The sequence below is a fragment of the Cebus imitator genome, unplaced genomic scaffold (assembly GCF_001604975.1).
Source record: "Cebus imitator isolate Cc_AM_T3 unplaced genomic scaffold, Cebus_imitator-1.0 Scaffold0, whole genome shotgun sequence".
Lineage (NCBI taxonomy): Eukaryota > Metazoa > Chordata > Mammalia > Primates > Cebidae > Cebus > Cebus imitator.
Window position 1 is genome coordinate 15,750,572 of NW_016107315.1, and position 25,836 is coordinate 15,776,407.

General features: G+C 33.1%; 1 protein-coding gene across 4 annotated transcripts in view; it reads left to right on the plus strand.

The window, feature by feature from the left end:
* Positions 1-25,836, plus strand: part of ARHGAP32 (Rho GTPase activating protein 32) — a 316,763-nt gene that overhangs the window by 120,084 nt on the left and 170,843 nt on the right. Inside the window, exons 2-5 of one of the 4 annotated variants that reach the window (XM_037736140.1) lie at positions 18,212-18,305; positions 20,614-20,705; positions 21,575-21,616; positions 21,966-22,050. In XM_037736140.1, coding sequence (XP_037592068.1) covers positions 18,212-18,305; positions 20,614-20,705; positions 21,575-21,616; positions 21,966-22,050 — 313 coding nt within the window. The remainder of the gene's footprint in view (positions 1-18,211; positions 18,306-20,613; positions 20,706-21,574; positions 21,617-21,965; positions 22,051-25,836) is intronic. The other 3 variants (XM_017523437.2, XM_037736143.1, XM_017523455.2) reach the window with 3 other exon arrangements.

Below are 25,836 nucleotides of genomic sequence, written 5' to 3' on the forward strand. Positions count from 1 at the left end.
AAAAAAAAAAAAAAAAAGAATCAAAACAATGGCAAAACCTAAAATGGGGCTCTATCCTTTTGTAATTTATGGTTATGTACTCTTCATAAATCTGTAACTAGGTACAATATTTCAAGAAATCTAATAAAATGCTGTAGTCTTTTTGAATTACTAAAAGTAAAGTATTTATTTACAGTTGATGGTGTAATTGTTTATCAATTAAATATTAAGCTGTTTCTGAAAATAAAATATTAAAAATATGAAGAGAAAGAGAAACCACGGAGAGTACTGAACCTTATATATACCAATGTATATGTAGCATATACAACGTGGATATGCTGGTGATGATTCATGTCCTTGCTAGGACAGAGTAGAATACTACAAGATTTCATCGTGCTATTCTGAATGACACACAGTTTAACACTTCTGAATTGTTTATTTCCAGAATTTTTCATTTTGTATTTTTGGACTGTAATTGAATGTGAATAATTAAAATCATAGATAAGGTGAAACTTAGACGGGTTCTTTCTTTTTACCTATGAAATTATAAAAACATTTTCAGTTTGAACAAAAGAAAAAGTATTTGCAAATGTTTCTTAAATCAATATCTTTAGCTCTTTTATTACTGTGTGATATTGAACTGTTTATTTTGATTGATGAGTGAATTTTAATTCAGAGGACCTAGTGATACTTATCATCTCACAGTCTTTAAAAGCAGAATGTTTTATGTTATGTTGCTTTGTGAACCATCACAAATGTAACCATTGATTAATATGCAAAGCCCTGGTTTTGAATTTCTCCCTGTTTGTTCAGAGCTCTTCAGTAAACAACTGTTAACTGTTAAGTCTGTCTCTGTCCTATCCTCTCCCATGGCATGTCCTGTCTGTCCCAAGATTCTGTGACGACTTTGGCATGAATCAAGTGGTATTAATTATTGAAGTTATTTAATACATTACTGAGAGCTCTGTGATATATTAAGTTGGAGTCTATGAAATTGCTAATTTTATAGGTCAAAAGTGTTAACAATTGGCAGTTTCATAATGTAAAGCCTATAATCATTTGAATTGTTGAACCAATGCTTAAGCGTGTGATTTTACCGTTAATCATTAAACTGAAAACTACATTTCACATATGCTATTTAAGTCATTAGGTGATCTGAATGTTACTTTTACCGATAGAATTTGTTTTATAGCCTTTCAGAAAATTTTTCAAACTTACAAAATATTCAAGGAGAAAACTACATGAAACATGAAGGTGAAGGAATAATGGTTATTCTGGGTCTCAAATGGAGTGTCATGGTAGTCTAGGATCTTGCTATTCCTTCTTTTAGTAGAAATTTTTTCCAAATAAACATCTAGTTTGTGGTCTTTGTTTTCTTCTACCCTTCTATTCATATTCTTTTTCCAGAATTTATATCATTTAAATGTATCTTTAAATATTACATACACATTTTTATTAGTAAATCTAATGTATACAAAATTCAAGTGTGGAAAGACATCAGTATCATTTTCTAGCAGCACTGAAGACCAACAATAACTTACCATAATATAGTACCTGTAAAGGTAATGTTCTTAGAGTTTCATGGGAAACTTTGTATAAAATATCTGGTAAAATTATATCCATTGTTGGAACCCTGTGTTTTTATCAAGCCTTCTGAATGCAGGATTATCTTTAATGATATGGGAGTGAGGTGAAGGAAAGGAATCTCAATTACAGAAAAGTATAACTTTCACAACATTTAAAAGTTTTGCTAATATGTAAATGTGTTAATTTTAGCTGTTGCCTAGCAGAGGAGTTGTGATTATTATATTACTGGTGCTTTCTGATAGTTTTTTCCAAATTACTTTAAACATCACCTCTAAGTAATTTTTCCTTATGATTAATTGGTTCTCTGAGGAGATATTTTCTAGAACTGAAGTTTAAGGCAACACCTTTGCTGCAAAAGAGCTAGTTTTATGATCACTTTCAGAAATCATATTTTTCCTTCAGTTTTCTCATCTTGTTGTTCCTACTCAAAATAGAGAATTGAATAAGAATAGTGATATAATTTACCCTTGGGGCTTCTTTGATGGCTGTTTGTGTGCTTTGTAAATTATCCAGCTACTGAAATTTACCTACCGCCTTCTTTGATTCCTGTTTCTGGTTTTTAGCACTTCCACATTGGTGGTGCTAGATAACACATTGGAGGATGTGTTCCTGAGCCTGGTCTGTGGTGCCCAGATATTAAGACATTAGGAAATATTCGCTGTTTAGCACTGTTTTTAGTTCAGAGCTCTTGAGTTTTCTTATATGTGTTTTTTAAGTAAAATCGCTAGGCTGTTATCAAGTCTGATGCAGGTGCATAATTCTGAAAAGAATTTTAAGAGAAATTTTAAGAGAAACCACTAAACCACTAAGCAGTATTCACAGATTCGATTTAGAAAGTGTATCTTTTAGATAATTATTGCCATTTTGTGGAGACTCTTATCTGAACTCACAATATTTAAACTTATAAAAGCCTAATTATTTTGTTCTTTAGTACTGTATGGTGATGATTTTTCTAGGGATCTGCAACATTTTTGAATAAGTGAAGAAAATTGTAGTCTGTTTTCAGCAGTAAGTCTATTTCGTTGAATCAGAATTGTTTTGGAAATATTCAGAGATGTAAATCAGTTACTTGAATTTATTTGTGACATACTTATTTTTTAAGAATCACTTTAGTGACATTGTTGTTCAACGTAATATACCATAGTTTTAATTAATCTATCTTTTTGATTGTACAATAGTTTCGTTCTATCCAAGGGGGATGTGTTCCAAGACTCCCATTGGATACCTGAAACTGCAGATAGTAATGAATACTATATATACTGTGGTTTTCTATTACATATATACTTGATAAAGTTTATAAGTTAGGCACAGTAAGAGATTAACAACCATAACTTACATAAAATAGAAGAATTATAACAATATACTGTTGACAGTTTCATAGATGGAAAGTTTATTCTTCCTGTAGATCTCAGCAGCCTCAGCCTATGATTTCTTTTCTTTCCTTATTAAGTTGAGAACTTCACCTTTTCACTTACAGAAGCACTTTCCAGCTCCTCTTTGGCATATCCATATTGCCAGCATCATTACTCTTATGCTTTGGGGCTATTATTAAGTCAGATAAGCGTGACTTGAATATAAGCACTGCAATACTGTGATAGTCAATCTGGTCACTGAGATGACTCCTAAGTGAGTCACAGGCAGGTAGTCCACAGTGTGGACGCACTGGACGAAGGGATGATTCATGTTCCAGGCAGGACGGGACGGAGTGGGGCGGTGCGGGACAGTGTGAGATTTCATCACACTACTTACAACTACATGCAGTTTAAAACTTATAAATTGTTTTTTTTCAGGAATTTTCCATTTAGTATTTTTGGACCATGGGTAACTGAAACTGTGAAAAGTCAAATCACAGATAAGTGAGAACTACTTATTGGGATAATTATTACTGGATTTCCTGTGTATTGTCTCTGTTCTTTTTAGAAAGGGGACAATAGTTAGATCAATTGTATGTTAAAAGCTTCTATAAACACGTCATTTCAGAAATTTGTTATGTCTGTTTCCTATGGTTAAACTGACAGGAAACGGGCAGTCCTGTTTGCCTTTCTTGACAGCCCAAATTTTGTATTAAAATCTCATTTATTCAGTTTATCATGTATACATATGCAGTTTTACCAGCATATCGACAGCTCCTTAAGAGGCCAAGCTTTTTTCCCCTTCATCACTATATTTTAAGCAGAAATGATATTTTTGTCATTTCCAGAAATATTTATAACATTATTCTAAAGTTTCTGTGACCTCTGTCAAATTCTGACTACAAATAATAAAGATAATGCAGTAAAATTTGAATCTGTTAAAAAAAAAAAGTAGAAAGTGGCAAAAAGTCACTTTTTTCTCAGATTTAATTTTCAGATGCTCTTTGCTAGCCTTATACAGAAAGAAGACTTTGATCAAGTCTTATTAAACTTTCCCTGTACATATTTTAATTTTTTTTTCCTTTAAGAAAAGAACATTTTTGGTCCACTTTGATAGCAGCATATACTTACACTGATTGTATTTTGATGTCCTTTATGAATATGTGTTTGGTGATATTATTGCTGATTTTCCATAGCAATTTCAGATCCATTTTTATTGTTTTTAATTATTAACTACCCATTTTGATTAGTAGTTTGCCTTTTGTGACAGTACAAATTTAGCATTGAAACCTTGTTCATTCAATTGATCTCATGTATATAAATATACATATGAGTGTTATTTGACTACGGTGCCTTGTCAAAGTATGAGAGCATTTTATGTAAATGAACCTATACTAGATATGTAAGTAATTAATGTAATAGATCTGGAATTGGGACATCCTACCTTCTGTCTGCTCTGCTCTCCACTGAAGCAGGCCGATCCTGGCAAACAACATTTCTCAGGCTCCTTTGCCAGCAGGCTGTTGGTTAGGTTCGGCAAATGGGAAGCACATGTGGAAGACTGGAGGGCAGGAAGAGAGGAAAAGCCCCAGGGTATTTCTTTCTCTCTTTTTCTGCTTTGAGAGGGGTCTCCACTGTGGTTCTAGCTTGTATCAGATAACTCATAATTTGGTTCAGTGATTAACAAAAAATATTTTTTACTCCCGTAACATGGGTACATTTCTTCACAGAAGCATTTTTATTCTTGTTTTTTCTTAACTGAACACCTAGCTTTGCATATTGTAGTTATATAGATTATCTAATCTCATTTATTTATGACAGGTTGTTTTACATTTGCAAATGGTTGCTGTAAGTAATATGCAGAGGAGGAAGAAGCTAACTTGCTTACTTTCTCTTTCTTTCCTTTTTTCTTTCTCCTCTTTTTTACCCTTTCCCTTGTAAAAAATAAAGCATACTTATATAGAAAAGTGAAAAGAAAAAAAAGAGGCTTTCCCGTAATCCTATTTCCCATGGTGGTGAGATTATTTTGGTATAAGCTTTTTATAATGCGGAAAGTTTTTAACAGAACATCCATGTAAGCACATTTTTCTTGTACAGATGTCTTCAAATAGTTTCAAAGAACCTATTGCTTTGGTGATATAGTCTCCTTTCCCATCATGTCTGGGAATATTATTTTTTAAATAATTGTGGATAATATACAATTTTGTATTTCCTTGCTTTTCCATTTGAACATAAGGTTCTACCTGATTATTAACGTGTTGTGCAGTGCAGGGAAAACTGCATATTCCCTATTGTATGCTATGGGAGGTGTCATAGGTAAAGGAATTGGCAGTTTCACTGGAAGGGAGATAGCTCTGTAAAAGACTGGCTGGTGGACATAATGGTAGACACCTTGGAAGGGGGAATTAAAAAAGCATTGCCATGGAAAGGGAAGGGAATTAACTTTTCTTCCCTTTAGGGGAAAAGAGTGGTTGTCTTGAGAGCTGCAGAATGGGATATGGAACAGATTGTAGACTTCACACTTAAAATGCAAGATTGCCAGGGAGAAAGGAGAGCTGATGATCAAACTGTGTCAGATCTATGTAGCTCCCTCCAGTTATCTATCCTACCTGCAGAATTTGTTCCTTCCTCCAGGATTTGCCTTCAAGTGCGTAGCTTACTCATTTGAGGAGGCTTTAAGAAAGTGGTTTGGGATAGTAGTGAAGTCATTGCATTCAGTGTGGTCCTGAGAGTGCTGGGAGGCAAAAGCTTCTGAGGCTTTATGTGCCAAGTCCTGGGAAGGAAGAGTTTTACTTGCATGAGAGGCACAGGAACATGTAAAATCTGAGATCACTCAGAAATTCTTAAGGTCTTAGATGTTGTTAGTGTTCATTTTTTGTTGAATATGTATAAGAAAGTATCATAAGTTCAGGGGCTTAAAATAATACCCATTTATTATCTCACAGTTCTGCATGTTAGAAGTCTGGGCAGGCTGAACTGGGCTGTCTGCTCAGGGTCTCCTAAAGCAGAAATCACAGTATTGGCTGGGCTGGGTTCTCATCTGCAGATTCTATTGGCAGAATCCAGTTCCTTATGATTGTAGGTCTGAGGTCCCTGTTTCCTTGCTGGCTGTCATTATTGGGGTGAGGGGCAAAACTTTTAGGGGCTGCATGAATTTCCTCTCATATGACCCCCTCAGGCGGATGGTACCTGGTGCTTCAAATCTTGTTTGACTTTCCCTTCGGCTTCCAGCTGGAGAAAACTACTTTTGAGGTGCTCATGTGATTAGATAAGATCCATCTAGATAATTTTTATATTTTAAGATTGACCTGGGATTTTAATTATATTTGCAGCCTCTCTTCTCAGCAGTACCTAGACTGATTGTAAAGCCATGGGATGAGAATCTTGGGGGATAGGGGGGACCCTCTTTAGAATTTTTCCTGCCACAGTCTTATAGGTGTTCTCTGTTATTTATGCTTCATAATATGTTTAACATGTGATAACATTGATGTGTTAGTTTGTCTTCATGCTGCTGATAAAGACTGGGAAGAAAAAGGGCTTTAATGGACTTATAGTTCGACATGGCTGGGGAGGCCTCACAATCATGGCGGAAGGCAAAGAGGAGTAACTCATGTCTTTCTTAACATGGATGGCGGCAGGCAAAGAGAGAGAGAGCTTGTGCAGGAGAACTCTATAAAACTATCAGATCTCGTGAGACTTATTCATTATCACAAGAACAGCACAAGAAAGACCCGCCGCCATGATTCAGTTACCTCCCACTTTCCCTCCCATGACATGTGGGAATTGTGAGTTAAATTCAAGAGGATATTTGGATGGGGACACAGCCAAACCATATCAATTGATAACATTTATCAATGGAAATTACAGATATTCCAGAAATTTTAATTTCACTAATCCATAAAACCGATTGGGCAGGGGAAATATATGTACAATCTGTTGTTGATGTTAAATGAAAATGTTGAAACACATATTTAATGATTATACAGTACTCCATAAAATAGGACATATTATTGCTGTTTCTTTAATAAGACTGAGTTTTATATATTTTTCATTTAGATGAATATCTTTATGATGAGTTTTGCTTTTTCTTTTTACTATTATTTTTATAGGGAATTACTTAACTAATTAATATAGAGATTCCCAAATTACTTGCCAAAGCAGTTTTATTAATTCATATTCTAATAAGTAATGTTTATGACTTTTATGCCATTCTTTTCAGTCTTACAGAGTTTTAAAATGTAAAATTTTGATAAGGGGAAAGCTGTTTCTCATTCTCATTTTTCATTTTTAAAACGTCATTGTTTTTGAACTTTTATATGCCTGTTATAGTAGGTTTTGTGATAAAAATATAATTTAATTCAAATACTGTGAATAACACACTGTGCAAATCTCTTCTTTCTTGGTCTGTTTCCTCTTTACAGTGGAAAGCCTAAATGAGATACCTTGCACCTCTGTGATTATGTTGAACATCTCTCTGTATCCTATTTTGTTTTCTTAGTTAAATGTTGGTAATGCTTGTTAGTGTTCTGTTAACATCTGTCAGGATGGAGCTTATAGTATTTTGAAGGGGTTAGGAACATACATAAATAATACGGAGAGGGTGGGCTTGTGGTGGGGCTGAATGTAGAAGTATCCAGCTTCATGATTCTGTATCAGAACACAGTGTGTTAAACTACTGTTAAGTCAGTTTACAGTTACCCAGTGTTAGCACTTTGGATATGGGACCAAGAGAAGAAGCTATTTGCTTCTTTAAAGATCTGTACAGTGGAGGAATGATAGAATATTTTTTGGATTAGGAAACAGTGAAGTAGACAAAATAAAACATTGCCAATTCCTACTTTGCAAGTTTTCCATATCAAATTATATTTTCCTGAAGTGGATGAACTGTTCTCTATGTGGTTTAACTGGTTCAGATTATAGGGATACAAATATTTCTCTTGTTAGAGATATTGTAAGACTTTTTAAGATGGTATTGGCTTTTTACCAGTAAGGATATACTTTTGGCTTGTATTAAGCTTGTGGTAAACTGTAGAACTCAGATCTTGTTACATGAGTTCTTGTCAAACAGTTTGCTCCCCATCCTTTTAATTATATAATTGAATTTTGAATTTAAATTCAGGGCTTCAATTTTTATTCTTGATAAACTTCACATTCATTTGGTTTGTATTGGCAGCTTTTAAAAATCTCTCTGAATTCCGTCACGCAGAGTTTCTAAATGTCCATTTCAGTTTTCTTTTATCTATAAATTTGATAAATGTATGTCATATATTTTAATTTGCTTTTATAAAAATGTTGAGAAAAGAATAAAAAAGCCCTGTGATATTCTGTCTCCTTCCTGCTGCATGTTAATTTGCATTAATTGACACTGAACATTCTTCATTATTTAATCGGCTTCAAATTTATTTAACTGTGTTAATACTGAATTCTCATTTTATAATCTTATGCACAAGTATATCACAAAACACTATATGATGTGCCATAATCGCGATTTAATACATCATTTGCACGTGACTGTCAACTGTCATTCCAACTGCCTTATTTAAGCACACAGACACATACCCTCAAAAAAGAAATGAATATGAGTTTCTATTTAATTTCTTCGATTTTATATTTGTATCTCTTATGCTTAAAACCTTAGTTTTTAGTGACGTTAACAACTTTTTGTTTGCTTTAATCTTCTACTTTTAATAGTTTCGGAATAATAATGTCAGTGCTCCTGTACAGTTTGTTTCCTTTCACCTCTAGGACATATTCCTCTAGGGATATATTATTAATACTTTGCTTCACTGTCATTTGAGGTTAATTCCTCTCTGTGTGCTTAAGGCACCAACTTATAATTAGGTTCATTTGTTTTATATGGTTTTTGATCTTAGGGATTACCCTTTCATCCCGTTTTAATTTAATTTAGTTTTAATATTTAAAACAAAACTGAGACATTCAGAAAAATCTGTCTTGCATTCCTATCTCCTTGTTCTCTCCTAGGTAAGCATCCAAATTAGTTTTTAGTTTATCTTCCCATTTTTTTAAGTGTAAGAAAACACACATATATTTTTATATTTACAGTCTTTTAATTAAAGGGTAACCTGTTCTTATAACATGCTTTTTTTTCAGTTCATATATGTTGAAGACTACTTCATAGCAATAAATTGATATTTTCCTCATTCCTTTTATAGCTATGACTATTCCATTGTGTCGAAGCAATACAGTATATTAAACTGTTTTCTTATTGATGAACATCTAGGTTGTTTTCACCCTTTAGTTACTAGAAACAGTCCTGTAAATAATAACCTTATACATATGGCATTTTGTACTTTTGTCAGTATAAGAAGAAAATGGTTTGAAAAAATCAATGTTAGTTTGGTAGGATTTAAGAGAGAGCAGAGGTAAATATGTTTTCAGTCAGCCACTCTGAATCAGAAGTCTTGCTGGACAGTTCTTATCATGAATGGGTGTGGAATTTTATCAGACAATTTTTCTCTTATCTATTGTAATAATCTAATGTTTTTTCTCATTGTAATTGTAATTAAAGACACTGATAATAATAGATGCTCTATTACCAAATCATCCTTGCATTCTTTAAACAAATTTAATTAGCTTGTAATGTATGTTTTTAACAAAGTGATGGATTTGGTTTATTTATTCTTTTTAGCTTATTTTTTTTTTGCATTTGTGTTTAATGAGATGAGCCTATAATTTTCCACTCTTGCTATTGTATGTTTTTTCCCATTTAATTTTATTTACTTTTAAATTTAGGTATATCTTAATACAGAGAAGTCACAGATCTTATCTGTACAGCTTTATGACTTTTCACTTATGTTTTCTTTTTATGTGACTACCACCCAGATTTAAACATATCACTTTTCCTGAAATTCAGAAATCTCCCTTGAGTACTTCTCAGTCAATATCTTTCCCACGAAAGGTAACCATTGTTTTTATACCTGATTTTTGTGCATGGTGTGAGGTTTGGGTTAACATTCATTATTATTCATGTAGAAATCTGATTGACTTAGTACAGTTATTGAAATGACCATCTTTTTTCTGACTTAATTGCTGTGGTACCTTTGTCATGAGTCAGACAACCATATTGTTGGCTGCTGTCTGAATTCTCTATTGTGATGTTTTGGTCCATTTTTCTAGACTTAGACTAAATACCACACTGTCTTAGTTATTATACTTTTATAGTAAAACTTGATCTCTGATAGGAAGTGTCTTCCACCTTTACCCTTCTTATCTTGGTACTTCTGTGTCTTTTGTGTTTCTACATACATTTTTAGAATTAGTTTCCCAATTTCTGCAGATAAGTCTACAGATAATATTGGGGAAGAATTGAAACCTTGACATTATTGCATCATCTAATCTATGCAAATGAGGCATGTGTGTGTATAATATGTCTATTTCAATTGTCTTTAATTTTTGAACAATGTTTGTAGTTTTTAGTGTAGAATTCTGTCTTAATCTGTTCAGGCTGCTATAAGAGAATACCATAGAATTGGTAATTTATAAATAATAGAAAGTTATTGCTCATAGTTTTGGACGCTGGGAAGTCCAAGATCAATCCAGCAGATTCAGTGTCTGGTGAGGGTTTCTTTCTTAGAAGTGGTACCTTTTATGTATTCTCACATGGTTGAAGACACAACAGGCTCCCACAACTCATGTCTCTTTTATAAGGGCACAAATTCCATTCATAAGGGCAAAGCCATAATCACCTAATCACCTCCCGAAGTCCTGACCTCTTAACACTTTGGGGATTAGGTTTTAATATATGCATTTTGATGGAACACAGATGTTCAGAACATAGCAGGGTCTTTCACATTTATTAGATACGTTGCTAGATATTTGATGTTTTCTTCAGTGCTGTTATAATTGGTATTTTAAAATTGGCTTTAAAATTTTATATTATGCATATTTGTTGCTAATACGTTTCAAATCTTGGTAATTTTTGTGTATTTATGCCTAGACAACATGATAAATTCTTTGATTAATTCTGAGTTTGTGAATTATTTCAAATTTCTTATGTGCACAATCTTCGATTTCTTTTATTTTCCTGATAATGCTGGTGAGGCACTCCAGAATAATGATGGATAGATGTGGTTCATACATCCTTCTCTTGTTCTTGATATCGCATTTGAAAATTTAATATTTCATCATTAAGTACTATAGACCTTTAGTTTCTTTCGGGCTACTTTTTAAAAAAAATGACATTAAGGATGTTCTCTTTTATTTTTAGTTTGCTGATTTTTTTTAATGAACAGGGTTTGGAATTTATTCAGATGTTTTTACTGCCTCAGAAATGACTGTATGATTATTTTCTCCCCTGCAGTCTTGGGATAATCTGCTTGATCATAATGTTTTATCTTTTTTATATAGTCTTGATCCAATTTGCTGACTTTTCATATTATACCTAAAATCATTATTTTATACTTCAAGTATAATAAAGAAATCCTACCACCATCTAGATTCCCTTATTTGCCATCTTTATGTTATAGTTTTTATGCAGATCACGTGAACTTTCATCAGACAGTTTTATAACTTGTACTTTCAACTGGCACATATACTTTAAAGAACTTAAGTGGAAATTAATAATCTGTTATGTTCACCTAATTATTCACCATTTCTGTTGTTCTTTCTTCATGCCAGAAGGGCCAGATTTCAGTTCACCTGGGTTATCACTTTCCTTCTACCTGAAGAGCTGCTTTTAGCATTTCTTTTAGAGCCTATTTACTGATGACAAATTCTCTTAGTTTTCTCTTATTTTATTATGTTCTTATTTTTACTTCATTTCTGAAGGATGTTGTCACTTGATGCAGATTTCTGGGTTGAGAGTTCTTTCAGCATTGTATAGATGTTGCTTCACTGTCTTCTGGTTTCTGATGAGAAATCCAGTCATTTAAACCCTTATTACTCTACACCAATATATAATATACCTTTTTTTTTTTTTTCTGGATGCTCTCAGAATACTTACTTCATATTTGGTTTTCAACAGCTTGATTATGATGTTTTGGTTTGTAGTTTTTTTGATGTTATTTGTTTTGTTTTCATGATCTTGAATCTGAAAATACATATCTTTCAACAAATATGTAATGTTTTTGCAATTTCTTTTTTTTTCTCTACAAGTGTTTCTTCTTACCTTCAGAGACTTCAAACACATGAGTGTTAGATCTTTTGCTATTGCCCCTTAGCTATCTATAATTCTTTCATATTTTGTCAGTCTTTTAAAATTTTTTAACTACCTTCAGATTGCATAATTTTTGTCTGTTGTCAGGTTCATGGACTCTTTTCTCTGTCATCTCCATTGTGATATTAAGCCAAGTTAGTATTTTTTATTTGAGGTACTGCATTTCTCTGTTCTAAAATTTATATTTGGGCTTTTAAAAAATGGTTTTCAGTTTTTTTGTAAGAGAATTTAAGTCTTTCCATTGGCTCCAATATCTAATGCAGTTGATTATAATACCTGTTTTAATAGTCTTTGTCTGATTAGTTCAACATCTGTTTCATCTCAGATTTGACATTTCTAGGTTGTATTTTGCATTGGAAATAGCTCATATTTGTCTGGTTTTTTATATAGCTAGTAATTTTTAATTATGTCCTGGACATTCTGGATATTATGCTGAGATACTCTGACTTATATTGAAATCCTCTGAAGAATATTGACTTGTGCTTTATTAGATACCAGTCTGGTTGGGTTCAGATTGAAGTTTCATCTAGATTTTTACAGATGGTGGTTTCAACATCAGTTCAGTTTCATGACAATCACTGTGGTCTTATCCTGCTTTTTTTCTTTTCTTTTCTTCTTCTTCTTTTTTTTAGCCAGGATCTGGCTTTGTTGTTCAGGCTGGAGTGCAGTGGCATGAGCATGGCTTTCTGGAGCCTTAATCTCCCAGGCTTAAGCAATCCTCCCACCTCAGCCTACTGAGTAGCTGGGACTACAGGCACATGCCACCATACCTGGCTAACATTTAAATTTTTCTGTAGAGATGGAGTCTCCCTATGTGGCTCAGACTGGCCTCAAACTCCTGAGTGCGATCCTCTTGCCTTGGCCTCCCAAAGTCCTGGGATTACAGGTATGAGCTACTGTGCCCAACCTGCTGTTTTTTATTGGGGATTTTACCCACATTCTCTGGTTCTCCAAGGCTGCTTTTCCTGTTTTCTTTGGTGAGAAAGATGAAGTTCTCTAAGAGTTTTAAAATTCTTGCCCTGGGCATTAGGAAAAATAGCTAATGCATGCTAGGCTTACCACCTAGGTGATGGGTTGATAGGTGCAGCAAACCACCAGGGTAAACGTTTACCTATGTAACAAGCCTGCACATCCTGTGCATGTACCATAGAACATAAAAATTAAAATTAAAAGAAGTCTTGCACCATTTTTTTCTGATTTGGGCTGCTGTCAGGTCTAAGTGAAGCAAGAAGAGAAAGAAAATAACACCAAAGGTTATCCCCACAGTCCTTACACAGTAGAGTCTTCCTTTGTTGTTTCTCTACTCAAAATTGGGTTTTCACTCAGGCTCTTAAGTCCTCATACCACTACTCAACTGGTGATATGGTTTGGATTTGTGGGCCCACCCAAATCTCATGTCAAATTATAATCCCCAAAGTTGAAGGATGGGCCTGGTGGGAGGTGATTGGATCATGGGGATGGATTTCCCCCATGCTGTTTTCTTGGTAGTGAGTTCTTACAAGATCTGTTTGCTTAAAAGTGTGTAGTACCTCCCCCTGCTTACTCTTCCTCCAGCTCCGACCACGTAAGACATGCCTCCTTCCTCTTTGCCTTTCAGTATGATTGTAAGTTTCCTGAGACTTCCCGAGTCATGCTCCTTATACAGCCTGTGGAACTGTGAACCAATTAAACCCTTTTCTTTGAAAATTATCCAGTCTCAGGTAGTTCTTTGTAGCAATGCTGTAATAGACCAGTACAGCTAGTATACTGTATTCTGATTCCAGGTCTCTGTTGGAGTCAGGCTGGAAAAAAAAAAAAGGGAAAAATCCTCGTGGCTATTTTCCCCATGTTTAAGGACCATTTTTTTCTAGTCCTCTGGCCAGAAAAATGTACTTCCATAAGTACATTTTGTTGACCATACCTGATATACTCATATCCCAATTCAGCCTATCCTTGAGTCAATTCCAAAAGGTAACAGAGAAGAAACAAACCAGGAAGCGTATCATCACTATATTGCTCAATCATCAACTTTTGACTTTGCTCTCTAATCCACCTGCTCTCATTTTTTTTAAGAGTTCTTAGTAGGTGCATGTTTTTATTTTATTTTGCTTTCTGTAGAGTTTTTAGTTGTAATTGGTGGAAGAGGCCGAAAGCTGCATATTCTTTTTTAATATACGCTTTGCTGGGTATAGAATGTTGACAGTCGTTTTAAAGAGCATTTTGAAAGAACTCAGTCCAACTTTTCTGCCTTTCTCATATTTGCTCCTCTGAACATCATGGGTATACTTTCTTGTGGATGCTATTACATTTTGCTTTTGATTGATAGTTTTTAACCATCTGATTAGGATATGCCTTGGTTTGATTTTATGTTTATCATACTTTAGATTTATTGAGTTTTCTGAGGCAGTATGTTTATAATTTTCATGAAATTTAGAAAATTTATTAATTTCTTTAAACTGTTTTTTCTGTTCCTCCACTCCTTCTGTAACACCCCTTCTGTGCCCCTCCAGCTATAGGCATTTTTCTTTTCTTTTTTTGCCTTCAGTTACACATATGTTAAATTGCATCAGTTACACATATGTTAAATTGCTTAATACTTGTTATTCCACATTTCACTAGGACTGTTTCCTTTTTCTGTCTTTGCTTAATTTTAGCTAGTTTCTCTGGCCATTCCTTCAAGTTCATTGGTCTTTTCTTCTGCCATGTGTGCTATTAATATTTTTTTATTACAGATATGATATTTTTCATCTATAGTAGTCATAGAAATTTTTAAAATATTTTTTCTTATGTTTGTTGTTCTGTTTTATATATGCTGGAGTCTATTGAACATACTTACAAAGCATTTTTATATTTTTTTGTGCTAGTTTCATTACATTTGTTATTTCTGGGTCTCTTTCTGGCTAGTAATTTTTCTCTTGGTTATGCTATTTTGAATAGATTTTTTTAGGTCTCTTTGTATATGTGGAGATTAGGAATGACAATTATTTCAGGTTAATTTGTATATAAACATTTTTGTGTACTACTTCTTATGGTTTCTTCTTCTCTGAGAGTTTCTCTGTAAGATCCAGTCATGCAGCAGCTTTAAAATGTAACTTCCATTTCTACTGCCTAGTGATACTACTGCTTTCTGTTTGGAGTGCCGTCCTTGCTGTGATGAGAAATGCTTTCAGGTTAACAGTTTGAGTGAATATTGAGCTCATCTTATATCATTTGTTTCTCTCAAAGATCATAGGCTTTCATGCTATTTTCTGTATGCTTGAACTTTAGCATTTTCAAGTATTAGTTTACATATTTTATCCAAGTTTCCTGGTAGTTTTTAAGTGGAAATTTTAGTCATCGCTGGTATCAAGTCTCTTGGTTAGTTTTGAGATCTGGAGTTAACCGGTATCATAAAATGAGTTTGAAAAACATCATTTTTTTTCGGTTCTATGGAATATTATTCCCTCCTTTCTCATTGTTTCCATGTTTATCGTAACTATTCCAGACAAATGTAGAACCAGCTAAAGTTCTATAAAAATTCCTCTTGACCTTGTTACTATTAATTTTTAATTGAAGTTTGACACATAATACACACATAAGTGAGTAAAATACACTAATGTTCATCCATTTGATGACCTGTATACTTCTGTGAAACCACCACCCACACCGAAATCTAAAATATTTCTTAGTAAGGTTTTTTTCGTATTTCTCACCAGCATGATGTAACACTTCTTATTTCCATGAATAATTTTATCTATTCTTGAACTTCATATAAATATAATAACACAGCAAGATTTTTTCTTCTGTCTTTTGTGTACTATAACAACTGTTAAATCTATTCATGTTGTTTAATATATTAATAATTATTTTCAAACATAGAATTTCATTACATATCTGTCTATATATGTATATGTTATAATTTATTCACTGATTCTACTGTTTGTGTATTTGTAATGTTTCTTTTTTTTGGTAGGTATAAATAAAACTTCTATTAATATTTATGTACAAGTTTTTGTTGTACATATGAAGTAATTTGGGGGATACGTATTTGGGAATGTAGTCATAGGATCATAGAGTATGTTTAGTATGTTTTAGAGTATGTAATTTTGATGCCATTGAATGTATTAATTTTTTTCTCTTATGAGTAGTTTTTTTTTTGCTTCTTGTTACTTACCTCAGATTTATTATTGTGTTTATTTTTAGAAGTTTTATTATTTTTCATATTGAATGAATTTCCATCTTGAATTAATTTTTGCATGTTATTTAAGAGAAGATTCAAGTTTTATTCTTACTTTGCCTACTTTTAAAAACTGTAGCATACTTGTTCATTGGGCATGCTGTTCTTTTGAATTGCATTAGTTCCTTTGCCATAAATAAACTTTATTGTATATGTATGAACCTTTTTTGGTCTGTATTATATTTCATTCATTTGTTTGTTTATCCTTAATCCAGTAGCATGTTGTCTTATTTAGTATTGCTTTATAGTAAGTCTTGAAATTAAAAGGTCTAAATAAGGCCTTCAACTTTGAGGTTTATAATTTTAATGGAAAGCTATTAAATATCTTGGCATATTATGTCATACAAATATCACTAGCTTTAACTTAATTTTTTAAAAATCTTGAAGATAGAGAATGTAAGACTAAAAAACTATTACACACAGTAATAACTACATACCCACTAAAATGTGAAAATATGTTCAACTCTTTTATCTTGCTAATTATAAAAGAAAAGTGAAGAAGTACCTATCAGAATGAAAACAGTAAAGCTTCAATATTTAATGTTTGTGAGGTTGTCAGAAAATAGGCACTCTTCTGCATACTTGGTAGCAATGGGAATTAGATTGGGCTGTCTGGAAGATCATTTAGCAATGTGCTTCAAACAGTAACTTTAATCATAAAATTAGAGCTATTAAAATGACTTTTTGTTAGCTGTAGACTTTCACAGATAATAACACGATCTAGGGGAATTAAAAAATTAGAGATAGAATCTTTATTTGCTTTTCTAGGGTAGTTAACAGTATTCAGCTTCTCTGACCGTTTTCCTTGAAGTGTGCTAAATTTTAGTGTTGTGATGGGGATTGTGGATGTCAAATACTAGTAAAATATGTACACATGTTACTCCATTGGCTTCATGCTCAAGGAATTTATCCTCTTGATGAATGGCAAAGTCTTTTATTAGAGAACACTACATGGCAGTTTGCATTAAAAATGAATAAAAATACAATGAAATACTCCAATGTGCTGTTTACAGGATAAATCCTTTGAAAGATTAATGAAGGAAAGTATCAGTATTTGGCAATGTTATTGGTATAGGCTTAAACGGACTAGGTGGATTTGAATTGGATTTTGAGGATAGGGTTGTATAGTCAGGGATAATGAATATGTTGAATTATATAGTGTAAACAAGTATGGAAGAGTGAGGAGATAAAAACTGTTATTGAATCTATTAATTTCCTTAAACTTTTTGTCTAATTTTCTAGGAAGTCAGTTAATTACTAGAGATAGACACATAGAAAGTTTAAATGTAAATGGTGTGTGCTTTTATGAACATATGTTCAGTTGCTTTTTGAGGTCTTTTGAATGTTCTGTTGATGAATGGTGCTGTTACTGTGTTGATGATATTATAAACTCTATTTTGGAAGCATAATTAAGTGTTAATTATAACATGAAAAAATAGGGAAAATTATATTATTTTTATGAATGAATATCAGTTAATGAACTATTTTCTAAAAAAGAACTTTCTTAATCTTTGGTTTGGAGAGAGAATAAATGACTCAAGCTATGCACTCTCAATAGAAATTTAAGATAATTTATTTTATTTTTAAAATATGTAGGTGAAAATATTAGTTCATCAGGTGACTGAATAATAGTACAGTATTTTCCTTTCAATTCTACTGGCTTTATTTTAAAAGAGTAAATGATAAAACCTTGTTATGTTAAAGTGTATTGTATTTGTTCATTCACTAAAATGTACTGAGAGACTAGGATATTCCTGGAACTTTTCTGTGCTATAGGAAAATAGGAAAATATTGCTGGACAAGAACATACATAGTCACAGGCTACTTGAACTATTGATTCAAAAATATTTTCTTGAATCCTCTGAAGCTTTTTGGACCATTATTTGGTTCACTGGCCTAATTATTATCATTTTGTCTTTTTAGGCAGAGGTTTTCCCGTCAGGCTCTTTTGCGTAGCCTGTGGATTTACCTTTGGGTCATGTTTCCATCTGCAGTCCAGTCAGTTGTGGTTGCAGAGGTGTGTGGTACATGATGTTCCTCCCTCATATGGATTATAGGCTGTGCAGGTGTTCTCGTTTTCTCTTTAGATGTATTTAGGAACAGTGGCCTACCTAGCTAGCATGTAGAGCTTGTTTTCAAAAGAAAGTTAACATCTCAATTTCCAGTCTGCCAAATAAAGTAATCACCATTTATTAACTCAGTCTAGTGGATTCTTTTTTATTCTTTTATATTTTTAAGTCAATTTATGAATAATACGGAATAGTGAAAAGCCACTTTATTAGAAGTTTTAATGCTAATTTAAGCTTGGAAAATCTGTTATGTCGAGTAAATTTTGCTACACAGACCTCATAAAAGATCAAAGAGTATTGTCACATTTTCACTTTTTTTTTTTAATGGTAAAACCAGGTGATCGAGGTTGTTGCAGAATAGTGCATGAAAAAGTACTTTCAGTTGAATGACCAACTGGAGGAGAATACTGTTTCCTTTTTTTGTCCTTAGAAATATATTGTTCACTCAATTCTTAATACTCAATACTATGTTCATCTAGGATATTATAATTAGTCTGATATATCATGTAGGTGATTGTATTGCCATCTTTATTAGAGTCTAGAGTGCTGATGTCTCGTTGTACTCACCTCTTCCTGTATCTAATCATTATATCTTTCTTTGTCAATATTTTTCTCTTTTCTATAAGTGAAAGAAAATGAAAACTATTGAAGGAGTGAATGTAGGAAATGCATACTAGAAATGTGTCTCCAAGCCTTTTAAATACCTTCTTGAAAGATGAGGCAACAATTTGGGTAACACAATATAAAAACTGGAGCATAATTTATTTCACTGTGGCACCAACTTTGTAGGACAGGGATTTCTGAACTTTACCTTTTTGGCTGCCTGTCCCTGGTTTTGCAAATGAAGTTTTATTGGAACATGGCTGTGTTTGGTCATTTACAAGTGGCTACTTTTATACTACAATAGCAGAATTGAATAGTGGTAAAGATATTGTGGCTCACAAACCTAAAATATTTACAGGCTGGCTCTTTAAAAAAAAGTTTGCCAACCTCTTTTCTAGGATATTGTCTCATTTTCCCTTTTTTAAAAGATACATTTTATTTTAGTCTTAATTTTTTTTTAGTATGTAGGGTATAATTGAATGATGAGTATTGATGAAATAATACCTAGGATTATGAAATAACTGTTTCAATATAGAGGAAAAATAAGATAAGATGCTATCTTATATTTATAAAAAGATTCAGTGAATCTATATGATAGCTGCAAGATGGAATGAGTTCTATTTCATTACTAAAGAATATAGTAATACTCTGTTTTCTTTGGGAGAACTCTAAGAAGGAATAAAAATACATCTGTGAAGGATTGATCATGAAATGTCAACCCTTATAAATAGTTAAATATACTAAGAAAAAAAGCCCTCGTAAACGAAAATTGAACCCAGCACACTGTGATGACATAACAAGGGCTAATTCTCATAAATTCATACATTGTTGCCTTATGTCTTTGAAAAGCCCTATTAAAAAAAATGTATCCAAACTGTCTTGGGTTTTTTTCTCACAAGAACATTACAAAAGTTAAGGTTGTGATTCTCCTCCCAACTTAGTTTAACTGCTTATCCCACATTATTCTCACCTATTGAATCATGTGGCATGGGCTATCATAATTCAGCTTAAGTTTTTTTAGATTATAAATCACAGGTATTATAGCACAAATTTTTATTTTTATGATAGATATTTTGACTTCATTTTTGTCCAGAGTGTTAAGAACTTTTTCATTTTTCATTTTGTTTTTTAAAAAATCATATACCTGATTGTATCACTGAAGTTAAGAATTCACCACTATGAAAACTATGACAGACTAAGGAGCAATTTGGAAGTATTATATACATGTCATGTTCAGATTTTGGTGTGAGAAATACATGTTTTAATCTCTTAATTTCTATGTTTACTTTACCATTTTAATGTCTATTATTTTAGCCAAGGTTATTTTATTCCAACTTCGGGGAGAAATTTTAATTTTGTATTGAGACACATAATAGCTGGTTTTAAAATTTGATTACAAAAGCATGAAAATTCGTATTCTCATAGAAGAATTTCCCTTGCACAGTAAACCTGAATATTTAAGTTAGGTGAATAATTTGTATTCTTAACAATTAAAACCCAAGTAAGTTAAAATTTTAAGAAGAGATTATTAAACCAAGATATATTTTGTAGGTACGAAGTCAGCAGAACTATTAACATAAACTATAATCTGCTTTTTGAAAAAAGTATAATACTGAAGAAATAGCCATAAATATTTTGTCTTTATTTTTTAAGGCAAGAGGCGCAGATGTTCCTGAGATTCCTGGAGATCTTACTCTTAAGACGTGTGGCAGTACAGCCAGTATGAAGGTTAAGCATGTGAAAAAGTGAGTATAGCTTTACAGTGGGTTCTAAATGAATTCCTATAAATGGAAATAAATTCTTCAGTTTTCTTAATTCTTTTATTTAGACTTTTTACAAAAATATGCTCTTACTACAGAATTGTTAATTCTAAAATTATGACTCAGCAGTTAGTGGAATAGGCCTACCGCTTATCCACTCATCTAAACTATATTTTATTTTTGTTTTGAAGTAACTTACATCATTTTCTGTTATGTTGTATTTATTTGAAAGGAACAATCTAACTATGTCATTCTTGGTACCCTTAGTGCATGCTCTCATTCTTTCAGAAATATCATCTTTCTTGTTTGAGTTATGAGTTTGTTAGATTTCAGGTTTACCTTTGAGAAACATGAAATAGATGCCAAGAGTTGACTGTTAAGTGAAATACAGGTTGAACATCCCTAATCTGAAGATATGAAATCCAAAGTGCTCCAAAATGTGACACTTTTTGAATGCCAGCATGGTAGCACAAATGGAAAATTTCACACCTGACCTTATGTGAGTGTTTGCAGTTAAAACTTTGTTTCATGCACAAAGTTATTTAAAATGTTGTGTAGTATTACCTTCAGGCTCTGTTTAAAATGTATATGAAATATAAATGAATTTTGTGTTTAGACTTGGGTATCAGCCCCAGGATATCCCATAGATATATGCAAATATTCCAAAATCTGAAAAAATCTGAAACCCAAAACTCTTCTGGTCCTAGTCATTTCAAATAAGGGCTATTCATCCTGTACCTGAAGGTATCAGTTTTAAACAGGAAAACCATCATTTCACTTGGTAGAGTTAGATAGCTATGCTTCATGTGTAAGTAAAGGAAAGACAAGGATAAAAATGTTCATTCTGCGTCCAGGTCCACCACTCCAGGACTGATGGGCTGTGACAACATTCACAGGTAAAATCCGGTTTCGTACTTTGTGTTGGGAATGCTGCTTCTGGCTGTTGATGGTTTCCGTAACATTTGCCGAAAGTAGCAGTGTTCCAATGGACATTGACTTGGGTCAAAATTAGGAGATTATGGTGATGCTTTTTTTATTTTTGATTTTGATCTGTACAGTAAATATAGTACTCATTTGATTCAGTATATTTTTCAGAGGATTTGTATGGATATGTGTGGCTCATGCGCATGTGCTCATTAAATATTTTTGCTTGCATGAGCTCTTAAGTCCATTGTATTTTCCCCTTAAACTTAGTAATTTTTACTGTTTCACTATCTTGTTTCTTATTTATTTCATGTGTTTCAGATTACCCTTCACTAAAGGTCACTTTCCAAAGATGGCTGAATGTGCGCATTTCCATTATGAGAATGTTGAGTTTGGCAGCATACAGGTATATTGAAATATTTCTTACATCCTGAATTAAGATTTACACTTCTACCTTTATATGCTTATCTATATATCTATATCTAATAGATGACACTTTGAAGTACTTTTTTTAAATTGATGTCTTATTGGTGAGGTAAAAACTTATTCTCTTCTATTGACAAATACTTGATGTCAAGTTGACATATAAAAGTAACCATCATGCTAACATGTATCAGTTAAGGAAAATCAATCCTATCTCCCTCTCTTTTCCTATATCATGCCCATATGCCCATGGCTTTGTGTCGTGACTTTTTATTCTGAAATTATGTAACCTTGTCTTAATTATTGTGAGCTTTGACACTTGGTAAAGTGTTCTCATTTTATTCTTCTTTTTCACAAATGTCTTTACTGTTATTGCCTTTGCATTTACATATAAATTATTGAATCTAACTTCACATCAAGCTAAATACTTTGCTCTTATTATGTCATTGGCAGCTTAATGTGAAAAACTATAAAACCTTTAAAAATAGCCAGATGGTGGTTATCTTAAAAATTGCATTTTCCCAGGGGAACAAAGCCACTTTTTACGTTGTCTTTCAAATAGGCTAATAGAAAAAACAAAGCCTTGATTTCTACCAAAACATTTCTACCAAAGTCTTGATTTCACCTCCTGTCCTTGCCCTAACTCCACCCTCTCTCCAGAAGAAAGCTCATGAGACATGATTGATTTGTGTCACAGTGTACTGCTTTTTGTAATTTTATTTCATAAACAAGTGAGATGAATTAGATCTGTAGGATTTATGAAAGTTAAGAACATTTCTATTTCAGATAAATTGATGGTTTATGCTGTGACATCAAACAAAGGATATTTTGTTCCATTAGTGTACTTATCCTTGAGATTGCAGTTCTCATGATAAATTTCCTAGGTCAGGAAGAGCTGATTAAAAAAACAGTAATGAATACATTTTTCACTTTGTGACTGTTAAGCATTTGATCCATCTGTTTGAATGATTTAGTTTACTCAGCTTGCAATTTAGGTAAATTATTTTCTACTTAATTTATTTTGCTTTTAAAAAAAAATCTTTACAAGGTCGAATGAGCACGTTTGGAGATAGTAAACACTGCAACGAGTTTTAGCAAAGTGAAAAGAAATAGAAGGCTAGAGATCTAAAACCAGACCAAAAAATGTTTAAATGTTTTAACATATGAAAGGTTAGGAATTCTCTAAAGTGTCTGATTTAAATAAAAACAAAACTATTAATGGCAAACATTGTATAATGGAATAGAAAAAGCATTGGTCTTAGTTCACAAACATAGATTCTAATTTTCTTTTTGCTTCTTAGGAAGTTTTTGACCTTGGGCAAGTAGCTTAGCCTCTTTGGTTTTATTTCCTTTATGAGGTGAATGGGGTTGTACTAAATAGTATCATAGCTCTAAACTTTAATTATTTTATATTTAAAAAGTTTATAATGGCTGCATTGAGGATGTGGTAGAGAATAGACAGTTGTTACTCAGCTGCGTTTGGCTCTCCTGAGATTTTGTTAAATGCCTGCTATTAGAGTCCCGTCCTCTTAATTGGAGAACTGTGTCTAATTTTTATGGGGAGAACACATTAGGTAGACTTTCTACCAGTGAATAGACTGTAATCTTCATTTTAGAGGGTCACACCATGTTTCACTTTCTCCATTGTACTTACTTCAACCCTGCAAATTCCATTACTCAGGCAGAAGAGGGAAAAAAGATGTGATACTAACTCAGTTTGTGACCCTGCATATATGAGGTGTATGAGTGAGATGTTTCAGGATTGTATTGATTGACGAGGAGGCCTCTGGAGTATGGAAGATAGAGGTGGTTCAAAGAAAATCAGCCCAGCTGCACCTTGCTGAGCCACACCAGAATCTCCTTTCTGTGTTGACCGTGCTCTGTTTGGCACACCTCTCCTGCCAAGTTTTGTCCTGCCTCTGTTCCGTGTCTTTGGAGACTGGCTTCTATATACCACATCTACCAGTTTTGCTTGCTTTCTGCTTCTGGATGAATTTAGCCCATGTCAGATACTATCAGGAGGAAAATGTTAGTTTCCATTAGCTGAATTGCACAGCAAAAGAACTATAATAGCATCCTGGTTTGACTTACATGCCTATGTTTTTTTATCTTGGGTTGCCTTTCTCCCTTAGGCTGGTATAAGGTTTTACATTTTTATGGACTGATTGAATTCCATTTAAGGAAAAACAAAACCAATAATATTAACTTCTAAACAATCCTATGTTCTGTTTGTTACAAGCCGTTAAAATAAAGTTCATATGTCTCAGTTCTTATTCTTTATCATTTTATAACCATCTTGCTTTTTACATAGGTAAATCTTAGCAGATTTGATTCTAAACATATTTATGGAAAATGAATCCTTTATTTTCAATATAAGGTTGGAATGTGTTCTAAAGAGAAAACAAGTAAGAAAACTTAGTAAAAGGTATCAATAATAGATAATCAGTTGTATGCTGGGCCGCTTAGTATAAACCAGTAGGTTATTCATACTGTCAAGTGGCCAACTTCGTTGTTGCTTTTTGATGTGTACCAAATTGTAGGATATTCTGCAGCCACATACCTTTTCTTTTTTACTCTGATCTTAAGACATTTCTCTTAGATTTACAGATGTATTGTCTTTATGTTTATAGCCCATCTCTTCAGATCTTCAAAATTTATAATTGGGATTGGCCATTGTATTCTAGTATGACAGAAGATGCTAACATCTTCTAAATTTTAAAAATCCAGATGAAATAATCCTTAAGTTTGGGGCTTTTAGTTCTGAAATGAAATAGTTATTTATAATCCTGTGTGTTAGAAATTCCAATGACCAATTTTATTTAGTCTGAAAGACACAGTTGCTTAAAAAACAATTTAGACATAAGTCATTACCTGTACTGAATCAGTACTGTCATTACCATATAATGACATATAATGTACAAAGGACATTTTTATGATCTCTCCTTTGAATTCCAGCCTTGTACATCCAGCTGACTTCCCTGCATCTTCACTTGGATGCCTAATAGCACCTCAATCATTGTGGCGTGCTCAGAACAGTCTTTCAGTCCTGCTCTTTCTGCTGTCTTCCATCTTGGTAAATAGCAACTCTAACCTTTTAGTTCCTGAAGCCAGCCAAGAACCATGGAGCATCTTGGACTCCTCTCTTTCTCTCAGTCCTCACATGCAGTCCATCAGCAGATTTTTTGGCATCATCTTTAAAATAAATCCAGAATCTAGCATGCCCACCTGCTTCTCTGCTATCACTTTACACTAAGGCATTATCTTGGGGAGGATTATTTCAATAACCTTCTATAGTTGGCACAGCAGCAAGAATGAATGATTCTTTTCTAAGTCCAATCATGTCACTTTTTAAAAACTCTCTGGTTACTTCTCATCTTATTCAGAGTAAAAGCCAGATTTCTTAAACTTTTCTACAAGGATTTACAGAATGCATCCTTACCTTTCTGATCTCTTCTTTCTTCTCTTCCCCTCAGACAGGGTGATCCAGCCACAGTGTCCTCTTTGTTTTCTGCCAGTATGCACATCCCCTTCTCAGGGACTTTGTACTTTTTTGTTTCCTCTACTCAAAAAATGCTCCTCCAGGAGAGCCACACACCTTGCTGCCTCCCCCTTTAAAAGTACTTACTCCAGTGCTATCTTTTTAGACTGCCCCGTCCTTACATAAGATTGCAGTTCTAGTCACCAGCAGTCCTCTTCTCCCTCTTGTTGTTTATTTCCCTTCATAGCACTTAACACTATTTGGCCTGCTAAATATTTTATTATTTATTTT